Source organism: Chelonoidis abingdonii, chromosome 15 (assembly GCF_003597395.2).
Source record: "Chelonoidis abingdonii isolate Lonesome George chromosome 15, CheloAbing_2.0, whole genome shotgun sequence".
NCBI lineage: Eukaryota > Metazoa > Chordata > Testudines > Testudinidae > Chelonoidis > Chelonoidis abingdonii.
Window position 1 is genome coordinate 14,157,091 of NC_133783.1, and position 22,315 is coordinate 14,179,405.

At 38.5% G+C, this 22,315-nt stretch overlaps 1 protein-coding gene across 6 annotated transcripts in view; it reads left to right on the forward strand.

The window, feature by feature from the left end:
* The window catches only part of GRID1 (glutamate ionotropic receptor delta type subunit 1), an 890,324-nt gene that overhangs the window by 463,156 nt on the left and 404,853 nt on the right, over positions 1-22,315 (forward strand). For all 6 annotated transcript variants that reach the window (XM_075072547.1, XM_075072543.1, XM_075072545.1 and 3 more), the window contains exon 4: positions 10,808-11,013. In XM_075072547.1, coding sequence (XP_074928648.1) covers positions 10,808-11,013 — 206 coding nt within the window. The remainder of the gene's footprint in view (positions 1-10,807; positions 11,014-22,315) is intronic.

Here is a 22,315-nt window from a genome sequence, read left to right on the forward strand (position 1 = left end):
GTACACTTCAGTAATTCTCTTGCAAGATGTTAGATCTCCTCTTTAAAGTAGATTTTATCCTTACAGACTCTTCAGTTCATAGTCAATGGACTTCAGTATATATATATTATATACGTATCCTCAAATAACTATTCCACATTTTGTTCTAATCTTCCTAAAGTTTCCATGTTGTAATTGGTAGGACATTTTTAGCAGCTAATTGGAAAAAGCTCTTATTTAGATGGAGCTAATCCTTTCTGTATTTCATGACACCATAGGAACCTAGATCTAAATTTAAGGGTGAATAACTGAAGTGGGCAATTTTATAGAAACCCTTATAAGCTATTATGCACAAATAAACTTGTCTCGCCACATTGTGCTTTGCACAAGACTGGGTGGGTCTGATCACAGTCTGTTTTAAACTCCTTTTTACACTCTTTGGATTTTGGGCTACTGTAAACTTCCCTTCAGGCCTCTGTATTTTGTGTTGGATATAAAAGACCCCAGGAGCATCTTGGTAGCTGGGGATAAGTAGGGCCCAGGGCCAGCTTGGGGTAGCATGCCGTGGGGGGCGCTCTGCCGGTTGCCGGGAGGGCAGCAGGCAGCTCCGGTGGAGCTCCCAGAGGCGAGCCTGTGGAGGGTCCGCTGGTCCTGTGGCTCTGGTGGAGCATCCGCAGGCATGCCTGCAGGAGGTCCACTGGAGCCACGGGACCACCGGACCCCCCACAGGAAAGCCTGCGGGAGGTCCACTGGAGCTGCGGGACCAGCAAGTGGCAGAGCACCCCCCACGGTGTGCTGCCGTGCTTGGGGCGGCGAAATTGCTAGAGCCGGCCCTGGTAGGGACAGCTTGGCCTGGTCATGATGCCATTTCCTGGGGATGCATCCTGCATCAGCAGCCAGAACAAGGAGTGTCCCCAGAACATTTTTGGTGGCCCTATGCCACATCTGAGAGAAACCACAGGGAGCAGACTCGCTAGATTTAAGTCAGCTTTATGCCAGGGGCTAGAGCAAAGTATACTTACACCAGAGAATTGGGCCTATTAGATAGATTAAATTACTCTTCAAATTTCCACCACTGCACTCACTTATGAGCAGTCATTGGCTTTAGGCAGGAATACATAACTTATTAATCTATTAGACAGCAGCTTGAAAAGGCGTGTAAGGGGATACAGTAGTTGGATGGATGGATGAGTGTTGTATAAATTAGGGAAGTAGAAATACACAAATGGAAGAAATAGGGAAACTTAAGGTCCCTATGAAAACTAATATTGTCCACTTTAGTGGATAATAGGGGCTTGTTGTTGTATATTTCTCTTGTATTAAGGTAGCACCTAGAAGTTTCAGTCAGCATTTGGGGTTCATTTTGCGAGGTACTGTAGACACACATAATGGAAAGATTATCCTTGCCCCTAAAGAGTTTGTCCAGTGCCCTCGTCATTCCCAAAGTGCTTAAATGCCTGCTTTCAGTTTTTCTGCCATCAAAGCACGTTTTGCTGACCGGTCTTCCCATTCTTCTGAGCAACAGATCTTGTTTGTACCAACTCAGAAAACTTGCTTCCAGGGAACAAGAATGATTCTTTTGCATGCAAACAGGGAACTAGGGACAATGGCAGCTCTAGCTTTTTTGCCGCCCCAAGCACGGCAGTCAGGCAGCCTTCGGCAGGTTGCCTGCGGGAGGTCCTCAGTTGCGCGGATTCGGCGGCTTGCCTGTGGGAGGTCCGTCAGTCCCGCAGCTTTGGCGTACCCGCTGCCAAATTGCTGCCAAAACCACAAGACTGGTGGACCTCTCGCAGATACCATGCCAAAGGCTGCCTGACTGCCGCCCTCGCAGGGACCAGTAGGGCACCCCCCCGCCCCATGGCTTGCCGTCCCAAGCACACGCTTGGAGCTTTGGGGCCTGGAGCTGCCGCTGACTGGGGCCTTGGAGGTTGTTGGGATGTGAAGTTTCAAGTACTGACACCAGATGAGAACAATAGTTATTCTGGGGACATCTCAAAAGAAATCAAGTGTGAAACTGCACGTGCAACTGCTTGCCCGAAGGTTTTGAAGAGAGGGTGTTTACAACAGGTTGTAGAACTGTGGTTTCAGTATAACCTGGCTAATCATCATCAGGCTCCCATATTTTCATAAGGATGTACGTATAAAACTGAAAATATACATAATTTGAAAGAATTACCGCACATGCAAATTATGAGTACATGCCATTATGAAAACCTGGGCTGCAGTGTACTATCTTATTTGTTTCATGCATATTTATTGGTTAAAATGCTGTTCTTAAAAAGCCTCAAACCTGGGATCATGGATCATGATGTTAGTAAAGTATGATGATGTATGTGCCTCTCCTCTACTTTTCATCTAATTGCCTTGATTTATTGCTTAAAAAATAATTAAGGCACCAATCTCACAAATAGCTAACCGCATGCATAAGTTTAGTTATATGAAAAGTTCTTTTGGCTTCAATGGATTACTTACATGAGTAAATATATGCACACGCTTAAATATTGTAGGATCAGAGCCTAAAACATCTCACTTTTCAATCAATATCTGTCCGCCCTTGTCGTTTCTTTATAATACGACTTCCCTAAGAGTGTCATTTTCTGTAATGCTGGTCACTTGGCACTGTGTACTAGCTCAGTGGTATGCACCAGTTTGTCTCATCAATGAGTGCTTCCTTCACTATTCTCCAAAGCATGGGGCTAACCAAGGGAAATGTGCATTCAGTCAAATTTCAGCCAACGCCATAATAGTAGAATTCCTGGCTTCCTTTCTGCGGCATGCAATTTGACTTGCTGCTCGGGACCTCTCTCTGTCAGAGAGAATTGAGCGCTTACATCAGGCTCTGACCGTTGCCTCTGATTCTCAGTCCTTGTTCCTGGCTCTAACCATTAGGCCAGGCACCATCTCTAAGCCCTTAGTCAGACTGCCCATGTCCTGGTCCCTGACAAAGAGAGATGTTTAAGAGGGCCTTTAAGACACCCTTAAAATCAGTGAACTTTATAATTTGACCTACCTTTTCTTGATTTTATTTTTCTAAGTGAAAGAACAATACCATTAGCCTGCCCAGCAATCAGGATTGACTCACCAATAATAAAGCTGAGGACATGTGCAATGAAGAAAAGAAATGATTAGTGAGAAAACAGATGTGTCTTTCCGCCTTATATTGTGGTTATTATCTTGACAAACACTGTATAAGAAACAAATTGAAAATACGTTGTCCTTTTTCAAATGTTGAGAAAATTTATAACGTATGTATGTTTGTTAAGAGAGAGATAAATGTTAAATGTCTATAAAAATGCCTGGGAACGTATAGTAGGCATTTTTGACATTGCTTAACAATACAAACAAATTAATTCTCAAGTGCAACAAAAGCACAGCAATATAGTTGTTTAGAACTCACTGCCAATAAACCAGATAACTCAGAAGCTGAAATTTCCCTCTCCACTTCATTATTTCTCCTCCTCATACAATTCTCCCATTTTCAAATGTTTGTGGGAAAAGAGGATCATTGTAGGACATTTTAAGTCCAGCTCATTGCAAATAATACAATAGCTTTAGATACTGTAAACCAGATTCTCTGGTCCAGCCAAACTGTCTTCAGTGAAGAAGGACCAGAATGAAGGGACAAAGATAGGTTTCTTGAAGCCATCTTAACTAAAATTCTTTCCATCCCCTGGAGCCTATTCTAATTTACTCCAAGCTGTCAGAGATTACCAGGGTATAGGATAGCCTCTTTACCTGGCTGTTCTTCCTTCAGTTGGGGAGAGAAGGTGGTAGTGTAAAGTTACTATGCCAGCTATATGCGAGCTAGGAGATTTCCTTCCATAAGGGCAATCCTCAGGGACAACTTCACAGCTGCTTTGCAGTGTAGCGTAAAGCAGCTTGTATCAGGGCAAAAAATTTGGTCCTAGAGCTTTATGAGAGGGAAACATTACTGTTGACAACACAAGTTACAGGCGAGTCTCCTCTTACGTGGGGGTTCCGTTCCGCGGTTAGCGCGTAAAGCGAAAACTGTGTATAGTCAAAATTATGTTGAGTTTAATGGCGGGCAGAATTGCCTGCACTACAAGTACGGTATTAAAATTGTTTTTTTTCTCTTTTTTGTTTTTACTGACCGCGTAACACTGAAATCGTGCATGTTAAATGAATGTAAGATGTGACAGACCTGTATTTTCTACATAAGAAAAATTAGAGTAGGCAACAGATATACAAGATAAGAGTACAGTACAGATCAGGACCATAAGTTATGGGTTATACTATATTGTTGTTTATATAGGTAACTATCATTGCAAAAAGTTATAGAAATGAGTTGTTTTTTAAAAAAAAATCAACTCATCCCATTTCTACAATCTTACTTCAAACAGTTGAATATTTAACATCAGCCCAGGCAAGAAATCATCTGTCTCTTAATTCTTTCTTTACTATGAAAGCTGTTTTTATAGTGAACATTTGTTTTGCAACCAGTGACAAAACACATTTACTAGATGCAATCCAAAAGCCTTATAAATGTAATTATTTGTTTGCAGTAAATCCATACCAATAGAATTATAGGGATCCAATGCTAAAGATACTTTGCAAGACTTCAGATCTTATGTAAAACTGGTATATTCCTAGGAGTTAGGAGGATGGTGCTCTGGAACATGAAAATACTTTCACCATGCCTGTTTTACAAAATTGAATCAAAACAAACTTTGCAAGATGCCATAGGCTGCTTTCAGCATGAGACTTTTCTTTATTGAGTTTTGTCCCAGGTCTGGCTTGCTCATTTCTCATTAACTTAGCTGAGATAGTATACTTTACACACGTGGAAATTAGCACTTTGCTTAATAGAGAATCCTGAAATGCATTTAACTTTTGCTAGGAATACACACAAATGCACTTTTGTGAGGTGTCATTTTGTTTCCCATGTATAGATGGTGCAGAGCCTCGAGGAATCTAACATTTATAAGATCAAATTTTCAAAAAGTGTCTACCATTTTCAGAATGCATGTGTATTTTGCATGCGCAGCTGACACATTCTTGTTCAACTAGAGGATTATTGGCATATGCAAATATAGGTTTCTCCTTGAGTGAAAACATGTGCCTGGAAAACTGAAGGCAAACAGTAGGTGCTCCTTTTTAAATTTGTCCCACAATACATAGTTACAGTACGTTACTTTTCATTCATGGGATGTTCTAAACAAAAGTTTTTGACCTTGATTGAGTTTGATTTGATAGAACCTTCCTGTGATGTGTAAACTAAATGGCGCTATCGCTATCAGTTTTCATCATAATCTTTCATTAAATGCTATTCTTTCACTAATGTAATGCCTGAAATAGAATATCTAACCAAGCGGATGCTGTCAGAGACTTAATGAATTTGATTAGTCAGCTGATTTATAGAATTCTTTTTTAAAAATTTTTCATTCCAAGTGAATTTTGTGAGTGTTATTTGTGTGTTCAAGAAAGTAAAAGGACTACTAGTATGGTCTAGGGAAAAGTGAAGAGAAGACAGGTATTATGCCAGGTTTCTCTCACCTCTGTGTATGTATCTTCTTTTGGACTTCCCTAGATCAGATTCAGCACTCTTCTTGATTAGAGGATGATTTTGTGATCTGCATAAATGGGGAAAAGAATGAGACACACCAAATGCATGTTCTCATGTGACCTAAGAGAGAATATAAGGTCTGAACTTCATTGGCTTCAGTGGACTGTTTACTGAATTAAATGTTTGTACGGAATTATTCTAGATAAGAAAGGAACCAGCATTAATTTGAACTTCTGATGTACATATAGTACTATACAATGTAGTTTTTTACAGAAAATCACATATATATTGACACAGACGTTTCTTCATATATTTATATATGTATATTAAATGAAAGAACTTCTGGCAGATTGCCAGGAAAAGTTACCCAGTCACAACAGTCAATTTAAAAAAGAGGGAGAGACAGACATGGTAGGTTGGTAAAATCATTTATTGGACAAACATTTATGGGTAAGAAACAAGCTTTCGATCTTCACAGAGCTATTCTTTAGGTCTGGAACAGGTCACCAGTGTCACAGCTAAAAAATAGTGTGATACTCTGGTAGCCTTTTTAGACCTAAAGAAGAATTCTGTGAAGCTCAAAAGCTTGCCTCTACCACCAACAAATGTTGGTCCAGTAAAGTTCTCACCTGCCTTGTCTCCTATATCCTGGGACCAGCGCAGCTCCAACAGCATTGCAGACAAGATTTTTAAAAGTTATTAGTGTCCGTCTTAGGTGCCTAAGTATTTTGATGCCCCTTCAAAGAGCCCCCTTTTCAAAATCAAGCCCCTTTAAGTTGTCTCAAGCTGGGCATCAAAAATCATTGCTCACTTTTGAAAATGTCCCACTGCTCCAAATTCCACATGAGCTCCAACAAGAAACAAATGTTATATAGGGAAAGACTGGCCACAGTTCAGTAAGATGCATCTATTGAAATATGTTTAGCCATCAAAGTAAATTAACAGTTATTTAGAGTTGTGCAAAACTGGTGTACATTTCTGATGTAAAATTTTGTTTTAGGCAAATTTTCCCTTTTCAATTTTTTCTTTTTTTGTTCAAATTGAAAACACAAAAATGTCTGAATACTTGACTCCCTCTTTGATTTTTCATTTGGGGAAGGGCTGATTTTCACTTTAAAAACCAACAACCTCCCCTCTCCCATCTGCAATTTCAAACAGTTTTACCTTGTGTGTCAAATATTTCACACAACTCTACCATTTTATTGTCTTTCGATCCAGTAGTTCAGCAGGTCAGCTGAAAACATAAGGAAAAGTCAATCCAAAACAACAGCATCACAGTTAATCTTTTGCAAACAATTTCTTTGCTCGGGGATAACTTTAGATGTTGGCATAAAATGACATATCATAAGTAAACCAAAAAAAGAGGATTTTCTTAGTATTTATCACGCTCTGTTGTAATATTTGAAGGACTAGACAGCATTCAAAAATCAGTCTTTGTTTCAAGCATCACAGACACTGAAAACAAGTCAACAAAAGGTGTAGTAATGAAGGCTAGTTTACTAAATTGAAATTTGCAAAATCTAAAGCTTGGTTTGACAGTATTAATACACTATTTTTGCTTATAAACAATGCTGCTTTGTCATTGTCATTGTCATTATTTTGCATGTCTCCACAATGTAGTAATTATGTTAGTACTCAATTATTTTCTGGGATTTTCTGGAAATGCCTGCACAATATTATGTTTGCCCTCCCTTCCCCCTGTACCTTCTAATGACTCAGGCTTCTTGGATCCTAAACAAATACAGTACACACACAGAAATGTGATAAAATTTCTATATGACTCAGCTTCTTAAGTCACCAAAAGAATCCTCTTGAGTACACCTTTTCCGGTGCTGGAATTGATTTGAGTGATTATCATATCAAATAAACTTGACCTAAACAAGCATTAAAGTGTCTGCTGCAGGTGGCACATCCCTTGCCTGATTTCTGTTCCTTTCTGAGATTTCTCTGTAAATATAGCTTTTCTGAGGCTAAATTAATCACATTGCCAAATGTTCCATTTTGAATAAAAGTATGAAGGTGTAGATGTAAAAGGTACTTTTTGTTCTGTGTATTTTGGATCTTATCTGTTGGATCACTGACCATTATGGACTGCAGTCACATGTATGGTAAAATCCTCAGCTGATGTAAATTGGTGTAACTATGTTGAGGACATGGGTTGTGCAATGTTCTGAAGATGTAAATTTCTACAGAATTTCTTAGTATGATAAAATCAGGGTGATTTTGTGATGGTCTTAGAGAACATCTTGATTGAAATCCTGGCCCAGCTGAAGCTGATGGCAAAACTCCCACTAACTTCAGTGGGGCCAGGATTGCACTTCTGGAACAGCAAAAACTGGGATGTGGGATAACAGCATTCTCTCAGTTGCAGGTCTGCAGGGTCAATGGGCTTCAGTCTTGCAAAGCTCAGATGTTGAGAATCAGTTTGTAAGAGGCACTTAGGAGCTCTGCAAAAACAGATTCAGACCTGTGGAGCTCCTAAATTCTGTGAGATTAGAGCTGTTGTAAAGTTTCCCGCAGAGCTTTATTCAGGGCAAACCTCTTGCAAATAGCATAGCTTTGATTAACTGGGAATTTTAGTTACACAGAGATCAGAAAATGAGGTTTGCCCTATGTTGCTGGAAATATGCCTTTACTATGGGCAGTTGTTAGGCTACATTTAAAAATAATTGACTCAATTTAATTATGTGGACCTGGTCCCTTATCTTCACATTCCTGTTCCAATTCTTTGATCTGATTGCAGTCATAGTTAAAGGAAAAAGCTGTATGGTGGCTATTTTTGTCTTCATATCCAAGATATTATTAAAGTTGTTGCCATTTAAAAATGCCCCTTGATCAGACCAACAGGGAATAAACAACCCCTAGGGTACTGAGAGAAAGGGCAAAGAGGGGCCGGCTCAGACCTCAGGGAATGCAGCAGCCATTCTGTGTCTGCTGTCCTGCCCTCCCTGCCTGTCAGATTTGTGCGCTTATAGATTGACCTGTGTTTCCAAGATCGTGTGGGTCTGACTGATTAGCAGTTTTGGGGATCAGGAAGGGATTTTTCCTTCAGAGCAAGATTGACAAGATGCCTGCTGAGATTTTTTCACCTTCCTCACAGCATCCTGAGGGCTTGAATGTAGGTTAATAAGGAGAGTAAGAAAACTGTCTGTTTATAACTGCAGTTTGCAATGGCATCTCAACTTGTGACCAGCGTGCAGTGTGGATGAATGATTTAAAGAGTCCAGAAGTAAACATGAGTAAGAGATCCAGGATATTACTGGGGGATGCTATTAGCCTGAAGGAAGAAGGGAAAATTTTAAATTCTTGCAGACAGAGGTACCCATCATGTATACTCCCATTCCATCTCTTAGGAGGGAAGGTGAGAAGACTCAGAAGTGGGCTGAATCATAGGCCAATCCTGAATGTTGGTTGATTGTCATGAAGCCATTTAATGCTTTCCTGGACCCAAATAAATGCCTAGGTTAAACATTAATATGGTTGTAGTCTTCCACTTTAAAGCCCATCCCTTTAGCCGTGTTTCATTTTCTCATGTGTCCTGATCAACTCAGCATTTGCCAACATTTAGCACAAAATATACATTAACCTAACTTTTCCCCCTATACTTAGAATAGGAAATTGGTGGGATATCTGAGTTACACAGTGTCTGCTGGCAAATGTTGACTTTTTAAATGGCCACCACTGCAAATGAACAATCAGTAGATAGATGGCTGATCAAATGGATTCCAAAGGCCCAGTCAACAAACAGATGTCACTTAAATTTTGGACCAGATTTTCTGTTTTCATTTTTTTTTAAAAAGGACAATAAATGGTTTTTTAAAATAAACTAAATATTTTGGGGAGAGTTCATTTCTTGTGGTGATTTCTGACAAGTTTCAAAAACTATCTTTTAAAGCTTTTTTTCCCCATTGGAAAAAAATGACAATTTCCATGTTTGGGGCAGAGAGTTCATTTCTTTCAAAAAATTTCACAGAAAATACTACCATTTTCCATCCAAGTTGAGTCAGATTTTTAGACTTAAAAATAATTGTTGACCAGGTAGAAGAAATATATTGAGAACAGATGGCCTGTATTATAGAGGAGGCCAGACTAGATGACCATAGTAGTCCCTTCTGGCCTGTGAATCTAAGAATCTGTAATACATCTCTACCCCGATACAACACTGTCCTCGGGAGCCAAAAAATTTTACCGCGATATAGGTGAAACTGCGTTATATCAAACTTGCTTTGATCCGCCAGAGTGCGCAGCCCCGCCCCCCCCCAGAGAGCTGCTTTACCGCGTTATATCTGAATTCATGTTATATCGGGGTAGAGGTGAATGTAACTAATTATTGCTAACTAGGGGTTTTTTTTGTTTACATTATGGAAAACCTAGAATAGTTTTCACAACATTTCCACCAACTTAATTGAAGTATGTTTAAAACAAAACAAATTTGTGTTTGTGGATGAGCTTACTCAGAGATAAGGGGCCACACATTTATGGTGAATAGTGGACTACTAATATAATTGTCAACTCTGTTTCTATTTCATTGTGATGCCATTTGTTTCTGTTGTTAAGCCTTGTGTTCAGAAGAAAGCCTGTCTATAAGATAATGAAATTTAAGGTTTATCATTGAGCCACATTGTGCTGTCAGATGCCTGTGCAATCTCATATTGACTTTGATGGGAGCTGCAAGACTTTAGCTGCTTGCAATATTTCACTCGTGTTTTTGGATGGGAGTGAATATGTAGAAATGATCCTATTGTGATTCTATGTAACTTTGGCTGCTCCGGTGTCAATAAAGGGCATGAGCTTGCCATTACTGTTCACAGGGAACTCCCACTCAATTGAGCGTGGGATGCATATCAGCAGAAACAAAGCCAAGAGGTCTATCTTCTTAACTCCCTGTAAACATCTTCAAAGCTATCTCCTCCTCATTATCCTCCTCCAAACCTTCTTTAAAAGTCTCGTTTTCCACCATGCCAACAAAAAACTTGACAGCAGGCTGATTATTGTGCTCAGACCATTGCCTATCAATGGTCCCCATTGTTTATTTGTGCTCTCTTGTCTTGTCTGTCTGCAACCATCTGTTGTCTCTTGTATTATACTTAGTCCCTGCCCCAAAGAACTTAAGCTATCATTTTCTGCTGTTTGTACATTACCTAACATGATGGGGTCTTTATCCATGGCTAGGGCTCCTAGGTGCTAAGGTAATATAAATAATAATAATTAGGAACATATTACCATTGCCCCATATTTGGTAAAAGCTATGCTCTTATCTTAGAAAGCTGACACTCAGACTGTGAATTTGTTCCTGTTTTATAGATATTCGTGGGCTGCAGGGATTTCTGGACCAGGCCTCTAGATTAGGACTTGATGTATCTTTACAAAAGGTGGACAGAAACATCAGCAGAGTTTTTGCCAGCCTTTTTACTACCATGAAAACTGAAGAGTTGAATCGCTACCGTGACACATTACGAAGAGCAATCTTACTTCTAAGCCCCAGGGGAGCCCAAACTTTCATCAATGAGGTCAGTGCATTGTTCTTTTAAGAATTGTGCAGTACAAAAACATGCATGATATTTTATACAGTAAGGACCAAATCTTCCAAACTGGCGCGTCTTAAAAATGTGGACCTACATGTGTTAGTTTGTTACTACATATCTTAGTCAATGTCCAGTTTCAGGGAAATGGTTGTAATGTACTTCTGATTACATAAATACTGCAAGTGAATTGAAAGACCAGTACATAATCCTAGAAAAGAAGCTATGTTTATCAGTGACTGTTGTCTTTACCAAGGAAATTCCCAGATCCTCGCTAAAAGGAATTATGCTGTTCATGTCTGTACTACAAAGGTCTATGGAATGTGCTGTCAGTGTGATAGCGGGATCGCAGTATTTTTACTACAAATCCAGTAGAAGATATTGGTTGCCTTATTTCTTAATGGTTTCTAGAGATCAGTGAGACTAATTAGGAACAAGATGTAGCTGTTAGGTAAAGATGTAATTAATACTGTGCCATGGGCTACTGTTTTGACATTAATCATTTTTCCCACCTTTTTCCATTGTGAGGTGAAGAATGACTTTGGAGTGCTTACTGTGCTGAAGAGTCTGAAATCTAAGGGTCAGATCCTCAGCAGGTGTAAATTAGCATAGTTTCACTGATCTACACTAAGAATTTGGCCTTAAATACTGTAAGTCACCAGAGAACTGAACTGTGAAATTAAAATGTGTAAGGCCTATTTCCAGTTATCAGTGTGTTGCTACATGAAAGCTGCTATATTAAAAAGTAAAATCATTTTAAATTGAATTAGTTCAGTCACTGTTTAGTGGTTTTCTTGGCTCATATCAGCATTAATAAACCTTTCCTTTTCTGTTAAACTGTGATAATGTGTAATTTTAGCACTGATGAATAAGGCGGACTAAGAGTATGGGAAGGTCAAGATAAAGGGTCAATTTCTGTCCTCAGATACGTGCACAAAAGTGTCAGTGGCTTCAGTTAAAGTTATGCATAAGCACTTGAGGTCATAATTCAGCCCAAAAAGTTTACAGAAAGCTATGCTCAGTTCAGCTGGGACTTCCTGTCTGTCTGTTTTTTCATTAGAGGTCCACCATGAAAGAGAATTTTGGGTTGGTTTTCAAATCTGTCCAAATGAAATGTCCAAAACTGGTACTAAAACTGAGACCAGAATTTACAAATCACTCTAACCTCAACCAGATATAAAGTCTGTCTCCTTTCAATACTCATAATTCCCAGAAATGCTAATAAGAGTTATATTAACAGGACAATAGCTCTGCAGGCCTCTAGAGTTTGAGTAATGCATTAAACCACTTTACCACTCAGCCCCTCCTCAAAGCAGTATAGTATTATACGTATTAGGGCTAATGATCCTGATATTTTTCCAGATCCCTGCAGGAGTATAACCGTGGGCAGAAATGAGAAGTAATTTATTTGACAATCTTCTTTTATTGAATCTTGATTGATTCCGAAAAGCTTTACAAAAGAATATTTAAATAATAAAAATCAACTCCTCAAAGGGTTGAGATATTTGAGTATGTGTTTTGGGGGGAACCCTGCATTGGTAGGGAATGAACTTAAATGGGACTCAACATGTCTCTTGTATTTCTAGTGTCTATGTGATTTTGTGGAGCTGTGTATTTCTATAATCATGCAAGGCATAAATACAGATTGAACACAATACAATATAGAGTATTGAGTTGCAACTTTCAGATCAATTGTCTTTTATTTAATTTACAGACATAGGTGTTCAAAGCATATAGAAGAAGGCAAGAAACCTACAGTTAACAAATTACACATAGAGAAGGGCTCACATTTATAAACAATGGGAAACAGTTTTCCCCTCCTGGAAAAATTTTCAAGAGCTGAAAAAATATTTCACTGAAAAATTCCCAACCATCTCTGTTAACACCAATGAAGATACTAATAATGCGGGATAATGCTTGAGCACAGAGACACTCATACAAAAGTTAAGATATTTTAATGAAACTTCTGTTATTGTAAGAGACACATTCTCATCCAGTATCTCAAGACTGTTCAATGACTGTCGTGTGAGTGACTATAACATAATGTTATAAAGAGAGGTTCACAGACCTCTTCTAGCTGAAATCAGCAGGTAGTACTCTGCCTGTTAATCACTGCAAAAAGAGACAAATTCTTAATTTTCTTTAGAGATGACCCTGACTTTAAAAAAAGTGGATCTGATTTCAGACTCAGTCACCTCCCACCTGAAGTTCAAGCATGTTTAGATCTGGCATCTAGATTTATAGAGAGAGGGGCCAACTTTGGAATTCAGATCCAGGTCAGGGTTCCAAAATTCCCAAAGCTCAGAAGTTTGAAGTTGTAGGGTTTTGTTTTGGGCTTATCTCTAATTGTTTTAGACATCATTTCTCCTCTATTGGCTTAGCATCCCTAATGCCTGCTTCTGTGATAGTCCCTGCTCATAGGTTCTCAAGCTTTATTTTCTGTTGAGACCGTTGTACTAGAGAGAGAGAGAGAGAGAGAGAGAGAGGGAGAGGGAAACCTCTTCTGGGGCAGTGAGGAAAATGTGGATTGAAGCTCTTTATAGACAACTGAATGTAGTGTTTCTTGACCCCTAAAATGTTTTATAAATGTCATCTACTGCAGATATTGCATTACAAGCTCACTTTGGGGTTGAAGCAAACCTAGTCTCAATGCAGTGAGCTTCCTTTTGGAGCAAATAGTACATGAACTTCAATCACCAAGGGGCAAATGCCCTCTTCTACATATGTGGAACTCTCTCGAACAGTGTGACTGGGAGTGTTGCACAGTCAATGTGCAAAAATTGGGCTGGATTAGGGGAATGGGCACATAGAGGAAAAGGAACCTATACATGGTCCCTGGATGCCAGTGCACAGGGAGGGAGGGAAAGGAGCTAGGGGATCCATTACCTGCTTGTTCTTTCCTTTGGCTTATCCACTGGCAGACAGGGCTGCAAGGGCTATCTCAGCCTCTGCAGCCTGGGTTGGGGAAGGAGAGGTCATTGGTGGAGAAATCCAGAGTCCAGCCTGCTACGAGGGCTGTGAGATAGGTCCTTGACTTTCCTCTTAAAGAAAGCAAATTTGAACAGGCTACTTTTTATAGTTAAAGGCTTTTCACTACATAAAGGCATCTGTCAGTTGGAGCGAATTCAAAGGGGGGTGACAAAAATGATAAAAAGATTGGATAGCATGACCTTTTAAGAGAAGTTTAAGGAACTTGCTTTATACAGCCTGACAAAAGGGTAACCAATGCTTAGAAGAAGTAGCATGAGAATAGGAGGAAGAGGAATTATTTAAGGTGGTTATGGGTGGTATAACAGGAAGTGATGACCTAAAACTAAAAAGAGGAAACTTTCTAACAGTGAGATCAATTAGACAATGGAGCCTTTTGCTCAGTGGATGTGATTGAGGCATCTCCACTCAAGGCGTTCAAGAGTAGACTAGATGAAACACTCAACGACAGTGTAGAGGTCATTGCTGCACTAGCTCAAAGGATGGACTAGATAACCCAGATGGTCTTTTTCAAGACCTTTCTGCTATGATTCTGTGCGAATGACTGGAGACTGGTGAATTTAATATAACCACATACAGGATGAGGAACGAGTAGATGTACGGTAACTGGTTGGATATTTTTTCCTAACCAGTTACACTTTACAATAGACGTATTTTAATGCCACAAGTTGCCTTAATCACTTAATGCAAGATAGGGTGATTTGAGTCCATACAGTTTATTTTGTTTTAATTTTGTCACTCTGTAGACCAGTAGATCCTAAACTGTAGGGTATTAGACAATTACAAGCTGTCATCAGTAACAGAAGGGAATGGAACTCATGACCTTTAACTCTGTGAAACATATCAATTGCCATCTTCAGTGAGATCTTAAATATGTGTGCTTTTTAAAAAGGCCCAACGATGAATACAATATGTGATTGTTTAGAAAGATGGAACTATAGATCAGGTCTGCTTAGGTTGTTTAAAAAATAGCATGGAGATTGTAGTGAGAAGGCTGGTGTAGATGTATTAATGCAGGATAGAATCAAACCTGATCAGCTGTCTGACATAAGCCCTCCACAATAAATTAAGACTTTCCTTGATTTACTTAACAATAAAGGCCTGTTCCTAATGTCACTGTGGAATTCTGGCAGCCATGTACAGTCACAACTGTAAACTTCCTAGGTGCTCATAGATCAGGTAAAATTGTTTTTGGTTTTCTTTCTCTGCCCTCCCTACGTGTTCAGCTCTGATCTCTTACTGGAGTTTCAGGATTGTGCTCAGTTTCCCCTTTTACATTGCCCTGTTTCAGATGGTTGAGTCATTGCTGATCCTGAGTTAGTATTGGAAGTCAGTTCTGAGTAGTATATGGTACAGTCTCTCCTTCCTGCCCCTCTGTGCTAGCTTGTGTGCAAGAAATCGAGCTTGTCTTTCTAAATTCCCCATGAAATGACACCCTATCACACAAATGGAATTATAAAAATGATATGCGGTATCTTGAACATCCTGTGCTCCCAAGGAAAACAATCTTACCTATATGAAATCATTTTTAGAGGAAATAAATATCCTTTATCTTTTATAGTAAGTTCAGCAGGAAATCATGTTTCATATTGATAAATTTAATGTTTTGGCTTTTGGCATTCATTTTTTACACTTGTCTTTATACCTCTGTACCTATGTACACATACATGGCTATGCATATGCTCTTTATAGAGTGATTTATAATGAGATAGAAATCTTTTGTGAAGAATTTGGTCTATGAAGTTTGTTTTTCCTCTCCCCCTCCCCCTTTAACATATTTGTTTAAATAGCAGTGATTGGCTAATTTTGTGTCGGTGAACTAGCAACCATTAAAATTGTGGGAATGTGATAATTCTTCATTGAGTAGAGCTAGAAGAAACCGCCGTACTTTTTACTTTGTCTAAATCCAGCCTGCACCGGGCCTCCTCAGGAACCAAAATCTAATCTGGCACTGATGACATTTTTGGACAAATGAACTTTTTAGATTCAAAGGAAAATTATTAAAATTTAAAAGAAAAACAAACAAACAATCCTTAGCTGCTCAAACCTGAACTGAAAGTAATGTTTCCTTATCTTGAGTAAATTGGCTTAAACACAGATTCTTTTCCTTTGGTGATTTAACAGAGACTACAGTTTGTCTCACTACAAGTAATCCAAGCTGCAGGAGCACTGCAAAATCAAAACAACAAAATATCGTATGGAAATATTTGTTTGAATTTTAATATAGATTGTAGGCAATTTGTGAAGAGGGTAAATTATTTTATATGAATTAGTCAGCAAAGTCTATGTACAACACCTTCCTAGTTGTTTCAATTATCTTTAAGTGATTATATTTTTAGTCTTTTTTGTTGGATTCAGCTATCTGTGATCCATAAGATGTTGAAAATCATTGTAATGATTATGAAGAGGAAAAACACAAAGCAGCACCCATTCATACAACTTCAATAGTAAACAATAGCAACAAGTCTGTGGGTGTTTGGGAAACAAAGATGGGAAAATGACTGCTTTGTGGAAATACAAGAGCATTAGTAGGAATGGTGGGTGGCTTTTACAAGGTTTAGAATCTGCTGTAGTATTAGTTTTTTTACTTAATACCATGTGAGGTGGTGAGAATATTGGCTGGCCTAAAGAATTTAGATGTTTGCTAGTATTTTGAATCTGATAAGTGGACACTTAAGCATAAGTTTTCAGATTCATTCCTGGCACAACGTCATTAGCTTTCAATGCAGTTACAGCATTGATAAATTTGCCCCTATTTAACTGTCAGTTGGTTAGGTTGTTCTAGATGCAAATAGTAAAATTAATCCAAACAAATATACACTTAGATTTCCACTTTCTTCATTCTCTAATCCTTTTGAGCAAAGGATTTCAAATTGACCTACGAGTGGTTGAGGAAACTCTAGTAGATTTACTGATAATATTAGCAGCTAAATTAATCATAAACAAGTGGAGAAATCTCTCACAAATCTCCTTTTCAACATGACTAAATATGATGTGTGTGGCTATCACATTAAAAGGTGGCAGCACACTATGGTGGAATATTGCATAAAGTTAGAGGGAAACAAGATATTCATTAAACACCCTTCATTGAAGTGAAAATTCAGATAAAGTCCTGGGTAGGCTTAATAATCTCACATTAATTTTAAAATGGTAGACATTTATTTTATTCATATATAGTCTGTTTTGATCTTAACGTGAACACTGACAGTAATGCTTTACCTGTGTACCTGATTGTGGTGGTGTTTTTTTTCAATTTTGGCTGTTCTATTTTTGTTCCAATGTTTGAGGATTTTTTCCATTAGTCCATTAGTCACTTGATATTGTGTTCTCTTTTAGATTTCTGTATTTGCTTATTTATTATAAAATCGAAGAGCTATTCAGACTTAGATCTGAGACCAAATTCTAACCAATTCAGGAAAATTGGTATAACCATCTCTCAAGTTTGATGTAAAGGAACTGTAAATCTTCATTCTAGCAGCCCAGTTTGCGCCTGCGACATGCTTAGAGTAAAAATATGTGCACACGGCTGCGTGTGGAGATAAATGTGAATATACATGTAGCCAACACGAACCCCAGACCCTAACCCAGAATGTACCTCTTGACTCCTGCAATTAAGGACCTGCAGGACAGCTTCCCCACAGAGTTATGGCGACATACAATACCGACATCTTTCCCCATTGCCACTGCTGGCCATGGGTTTTCTGGCATGTGACTCTTTGCAGTGCCTGGGTACTGAGAATTGCCATATACTTTGTACGATGATAGTGGATTTATTCATTTGTTGGCTACAGTTTTTAAAATTGATTTTTGGCTTAATCCTGTCCCTGTTGAGCTCTGTGAGCCCACTCTTTGTTCCTGTGGGATGGCAAAACATGGGTAATGAATACAGATCATTGCACCTTCTAGCTGGGTTCCTATGCTTGTTCCCTTTACTAATTAAAAAGGGCATTTCTTCCTGCCAGAGATTAATGGCTCCATGACTGTGGGATTTCCCTGGCACTTCTCCCATCATGCTTTGTTGTTCTGTCCTCTGAGTTAAAATATATGATTTATAATGAATTAGGGTTTTTTCTACTTGTTGTAGTTGCATGCATGAAGGAATTTTTTAACTGAGCTCTGCACATGTGTCATAACTATAAAGGGAAGGATAACAGCTCTCCTGTGTACAATACTATAAAATCCCTCCTGGCCAGACACACCAAAATCCTTTTACCTGTAAAGAGTTAAGAAGCTCAGGTAACCTGGTTGACACCTGACCCAAAAGACCAGTAAGGGGACAAAATACTTTCAAATCTTGGTGGGGGGAGGGCTTTTGTTTGTGTGCTCTTTGTTTTGGAGGTTGTTCACTCTTGGGACTAAGAGGGACCAGACATCAATCCAGGCTCTCCAAATCTTTCTGAACAAGTCTCTCATGTTTCAGACTTGTAAGTAACAGCCAGGCAGGCGTGTTAGTTTTATCTTTGTTTCCTCAACTTGTAAATGTTCCTTTTTCTAGAGGGTTTATCTCTGTTTGCTGTAACTTAGAACCTAAGGCTAGAGGGGGTTCCTCTGGGCTCTTTAAATCTGATTACCCTCTAAAGTTATTTTCCATCCTGATTTTACAAAGATAATTTTTACCTTTCTTTCTTTAATTAAAGCCTTCTTTTTAAGAACCTGATTGATTTTTCCTTGTTTTAAGATCCAAGGGGATTGGATCTGGGCTCACCAGGAATTGATGGGGGGGAAAGGTGGGGGAATGGTTAATTTCTCCTTGTTTTAAGATCCAAGGGTTTGGATCAGTGTTCACCAGAAAATTGGTGGAGAAGTCTCTCAAGGCTACCCGGGGAAGGGTTATAGTACTTGGGAGGGAGATATTCTGGGGGGGAGGTAAACAAAGTTTCCCAAATGACTTATAAATAATTTGGGTGGTAGCAGCAAAACCAGATCTAAGCTGGTAGTTAAGCTTAGAGGTTTTCATGCAGCTCCCCACATCTGTACCCTAGAGTTCAGAGTGCGGAAGGAAGCTTAACAATATGTTACTTGTGCAATTCAGTTAATATATGTTAAACCCTAAACAGATATTCGACCAAATTCATTTCTAGTGTAATCCCTCTGGAAAACAGTGGAGTTATAACAGCAATGAATTTGGACCAGAGTGCTTAATTTTGTTGCCCTTTAATTTTTGTACGTTTTAAATCATGTCACTCTATCACTTCCAAATGCTCAGACTATGCTCTTCTGATGTTTCATAAATATCTTTTACAGCATAATGTACCAGAAGATATTTTATCATTTAAATTACTTAAAGCCATAGTAGTTTGAACAGCTTTATTATGGCCTCTACTTTCTTATTAAAACTGACAGCATTCCTAGCACTGTTTATGTAACATGCTCGTATTGCTTACATAGCTGGGGTTGGGGGGGACACCCAAGTTGGGCAGTATGTTTTGTCATTAATCTGTATTACTAGCCTTATCAGAACCCCTTTCCCTCCTAGATTCCTGTGCATTTTGTTCAAATTTAAAAAGAGGTATGATACCTTTTGCATTAGCAGCTTCCCCTTCCTCTCCCCAGTGTGCATGTGCGCACACCTGCGTTACACAAACACACTGATTTTGTTAATCGGTGGTTGAATAGGAGGAAAAGAAAATAAGGAGATGGTTACATTTGTGCTGAGTCACTTAACCCCCAAAACTACTTTGGATCATATTTGAGGACGTTCAGTTAACAGGGTTTCCCTTACAAAGAGCTATTTGGCAGACAGCAGAACCCGGTTTTGACAATGTTATATGCCAAACATTTGCATGGTTGTGAATTACTTGTAACTTTCTTCTTAATGCCCTGCAACAGAGTAAGTGGAACATGTTTGAGTAGTATGTTCATTCTAGTTGTTTCAATTAAACATTCTGGGATAGATTCCTGTTTGTTGTTGTATTAAAGCATGGTGCAATTCCTAACATTTGACGTTTTCCAGTGATATATACCTGTATTTATTGTATGGATGGCAGCCCTATTTTCATCAATGGATCAGACACACGGTTCAGAATCATGACTCCAAAAGAGGCTAGTGTCAGAGGCAAATAGTGCAAGAAACCCCTGCAATGGTCACTTGTGAGTGGGTGGGGGGACAAAACAAACAAATCCCTAAAGGAAAGATTTTTCTTAATGACCATTTAATTGAATGTTGTTATGCCCTGAGGCATGAGCTTGTATATCTCTTCAAAACTCTTGTTTAAGAAATCCTTACTATTGTAACTCTGGATGTCGTTGTTGTTTTCCGTGTAATTCTCCAATCCTATTTGTAATCTTGCTAAGCTAATTGGCTTTAATGAGGTCCTGTGGAAGTGAGTTCCATAGGGCATTTCCTTTATCTGTGTTAAATTTGCTATCTTTTGGACTTTTTCAATCTCCCTTTTGGTTTTTGTATTATGAAAGATCTACCTTCACTTTGCCTTCTTTGTAGAAGCGGTGCAGCTCTCAAATGCAGTTCTGAAATAGTAAAGTTAACTCTCCAGAAAGGATTAGAACCTGAAGTGTATCTGAACTTTAAAAGTGGTGGTTCTAACCTTTTGGCATCGTTCATGAGAAAAGACAGTTACATAAAGTAACTGTGGGTATTCTTATTTATTCAGTAAGTCCCGGCATCAAACATATTTGTTTTAGAAAATTCAAGTAATCTTTATTTGAAGAAAAGTATAAAAATGAACTAAAAAGATTATTATATGTTATATGTATGTTTAAACACAGAGGTTTTTCTTTGTTATTCTGATAGACTGAATTGAGGGATGCAAGAGTAACCTTGGTAAATGTACAAGGTTTATTTTCTTTTCAAATCATTTACTTTTGGGTGTTTGCCTGAACAGCTGAACATCCTGCAATTTAAAGATAAAAAATTTCAAAAATGAACTGGAAATTTAAAATAAGTACTCTGACACATCTGTGGTCATACAGCACGTAAATATATGCAAAAAGTTTCTCTTAAAATATTGTAAATCTTTAGGCAATGACTTTATAATTGTGTGCAATTTTAGCATAATTTACCAGAATGCTTGAGATTACTAATTAATTATGGATATTTAATTTTTAAATATGACCTGACATTTGCATTTCATTATCCTAGGGTTTGCCGATCTTAAAACTTTAGCAGAACTACTGTGTGTGCGCGCGTGTGTGTGCGCGCGCGTGTGTGTGCGTGTGTGTAAGAGAACTAGTTCTATCTTGTAAAATCACTAATATAACAACTAATAACATAGCTATTTAAAGAATTTGCCATTTTCTAATTATTTTTTAACTAAATGTATTGGAGGGATCAGATGATATAGACATTAGAAGATATAGAACTGAAATAACACAGTTATTTTCAATCTTGTAATATTTTCCAATGCCTTAGGCACCACTGTATAGTAATTATGGGTAACTGTTGACATTTTAATGGGAACTGCTGTATCTCTCACATAATTACGGGGGCTGTCGCAAGAGTCTTCCACTAAGATGGCCTGTCACCCCTCTCTCAAGATACATATTTAGTCGTGCCGTTCTGGATTCAGGAAGTGGCTCTGTGATTTACTCCTTTCCTAATTGCAAGAGATCATAGAGGAACAGGCCTTTTGTCCTGGAAAAGGATACGTAATATGATAGTGACTAATTTGAACTCTGAATGTACCTTTTCAAATTCTTATTTAAATATCCGTTTTAATGAATGAAAGTGATATTTACCAAGACATTTTTAGTTCCAAATTAATTTGGAAAATAATTTGAGTCTTGAATAACTGTTGTGGAAATATGGCAGAGTACTGTTTGCACACAAGACAGAAGTTTAGGCAAAACTTACCTTGAAAGTTTGAGAAGATTTGTCCTAGGGCAGAAAGCTCTATCTATTTGATCTTCTCTCCTAGTTCAGATTAGAGCAGGTCATTTGTGCCAATAACCCCAAAGATCTTTTTGGTAGCTAGCTAAAGGACAAAAGTATCCTGGCTTTCCAGTGACCATATTCCTTCTTTCAGTAACAGCAAGCAGAATGACCTACAGCAGCCCTATGGCACCTGAAGCTTCATCTACATTGGGTAGATGCTCCAGAGCCTGGGTCCATTGGGTTTAGGTTTGCTTTGCATTGGTGGTCTGTAGCACCTAAGACTTTGACTAGGTTTTTATGTTCAGAGTATAAGTTTTTATGAAAACCTCAAGTGTACTGCAGGTAAATCTCATGGGAGCCCATTGAAAATTAAAGTAAAGAAATATTTGGGAACTTTGTCAGTGGCAAGCACTTGGATTTGATTAAATCACATTTATAACAGAATATGGTGCTATAATTGACTGCGTTTCC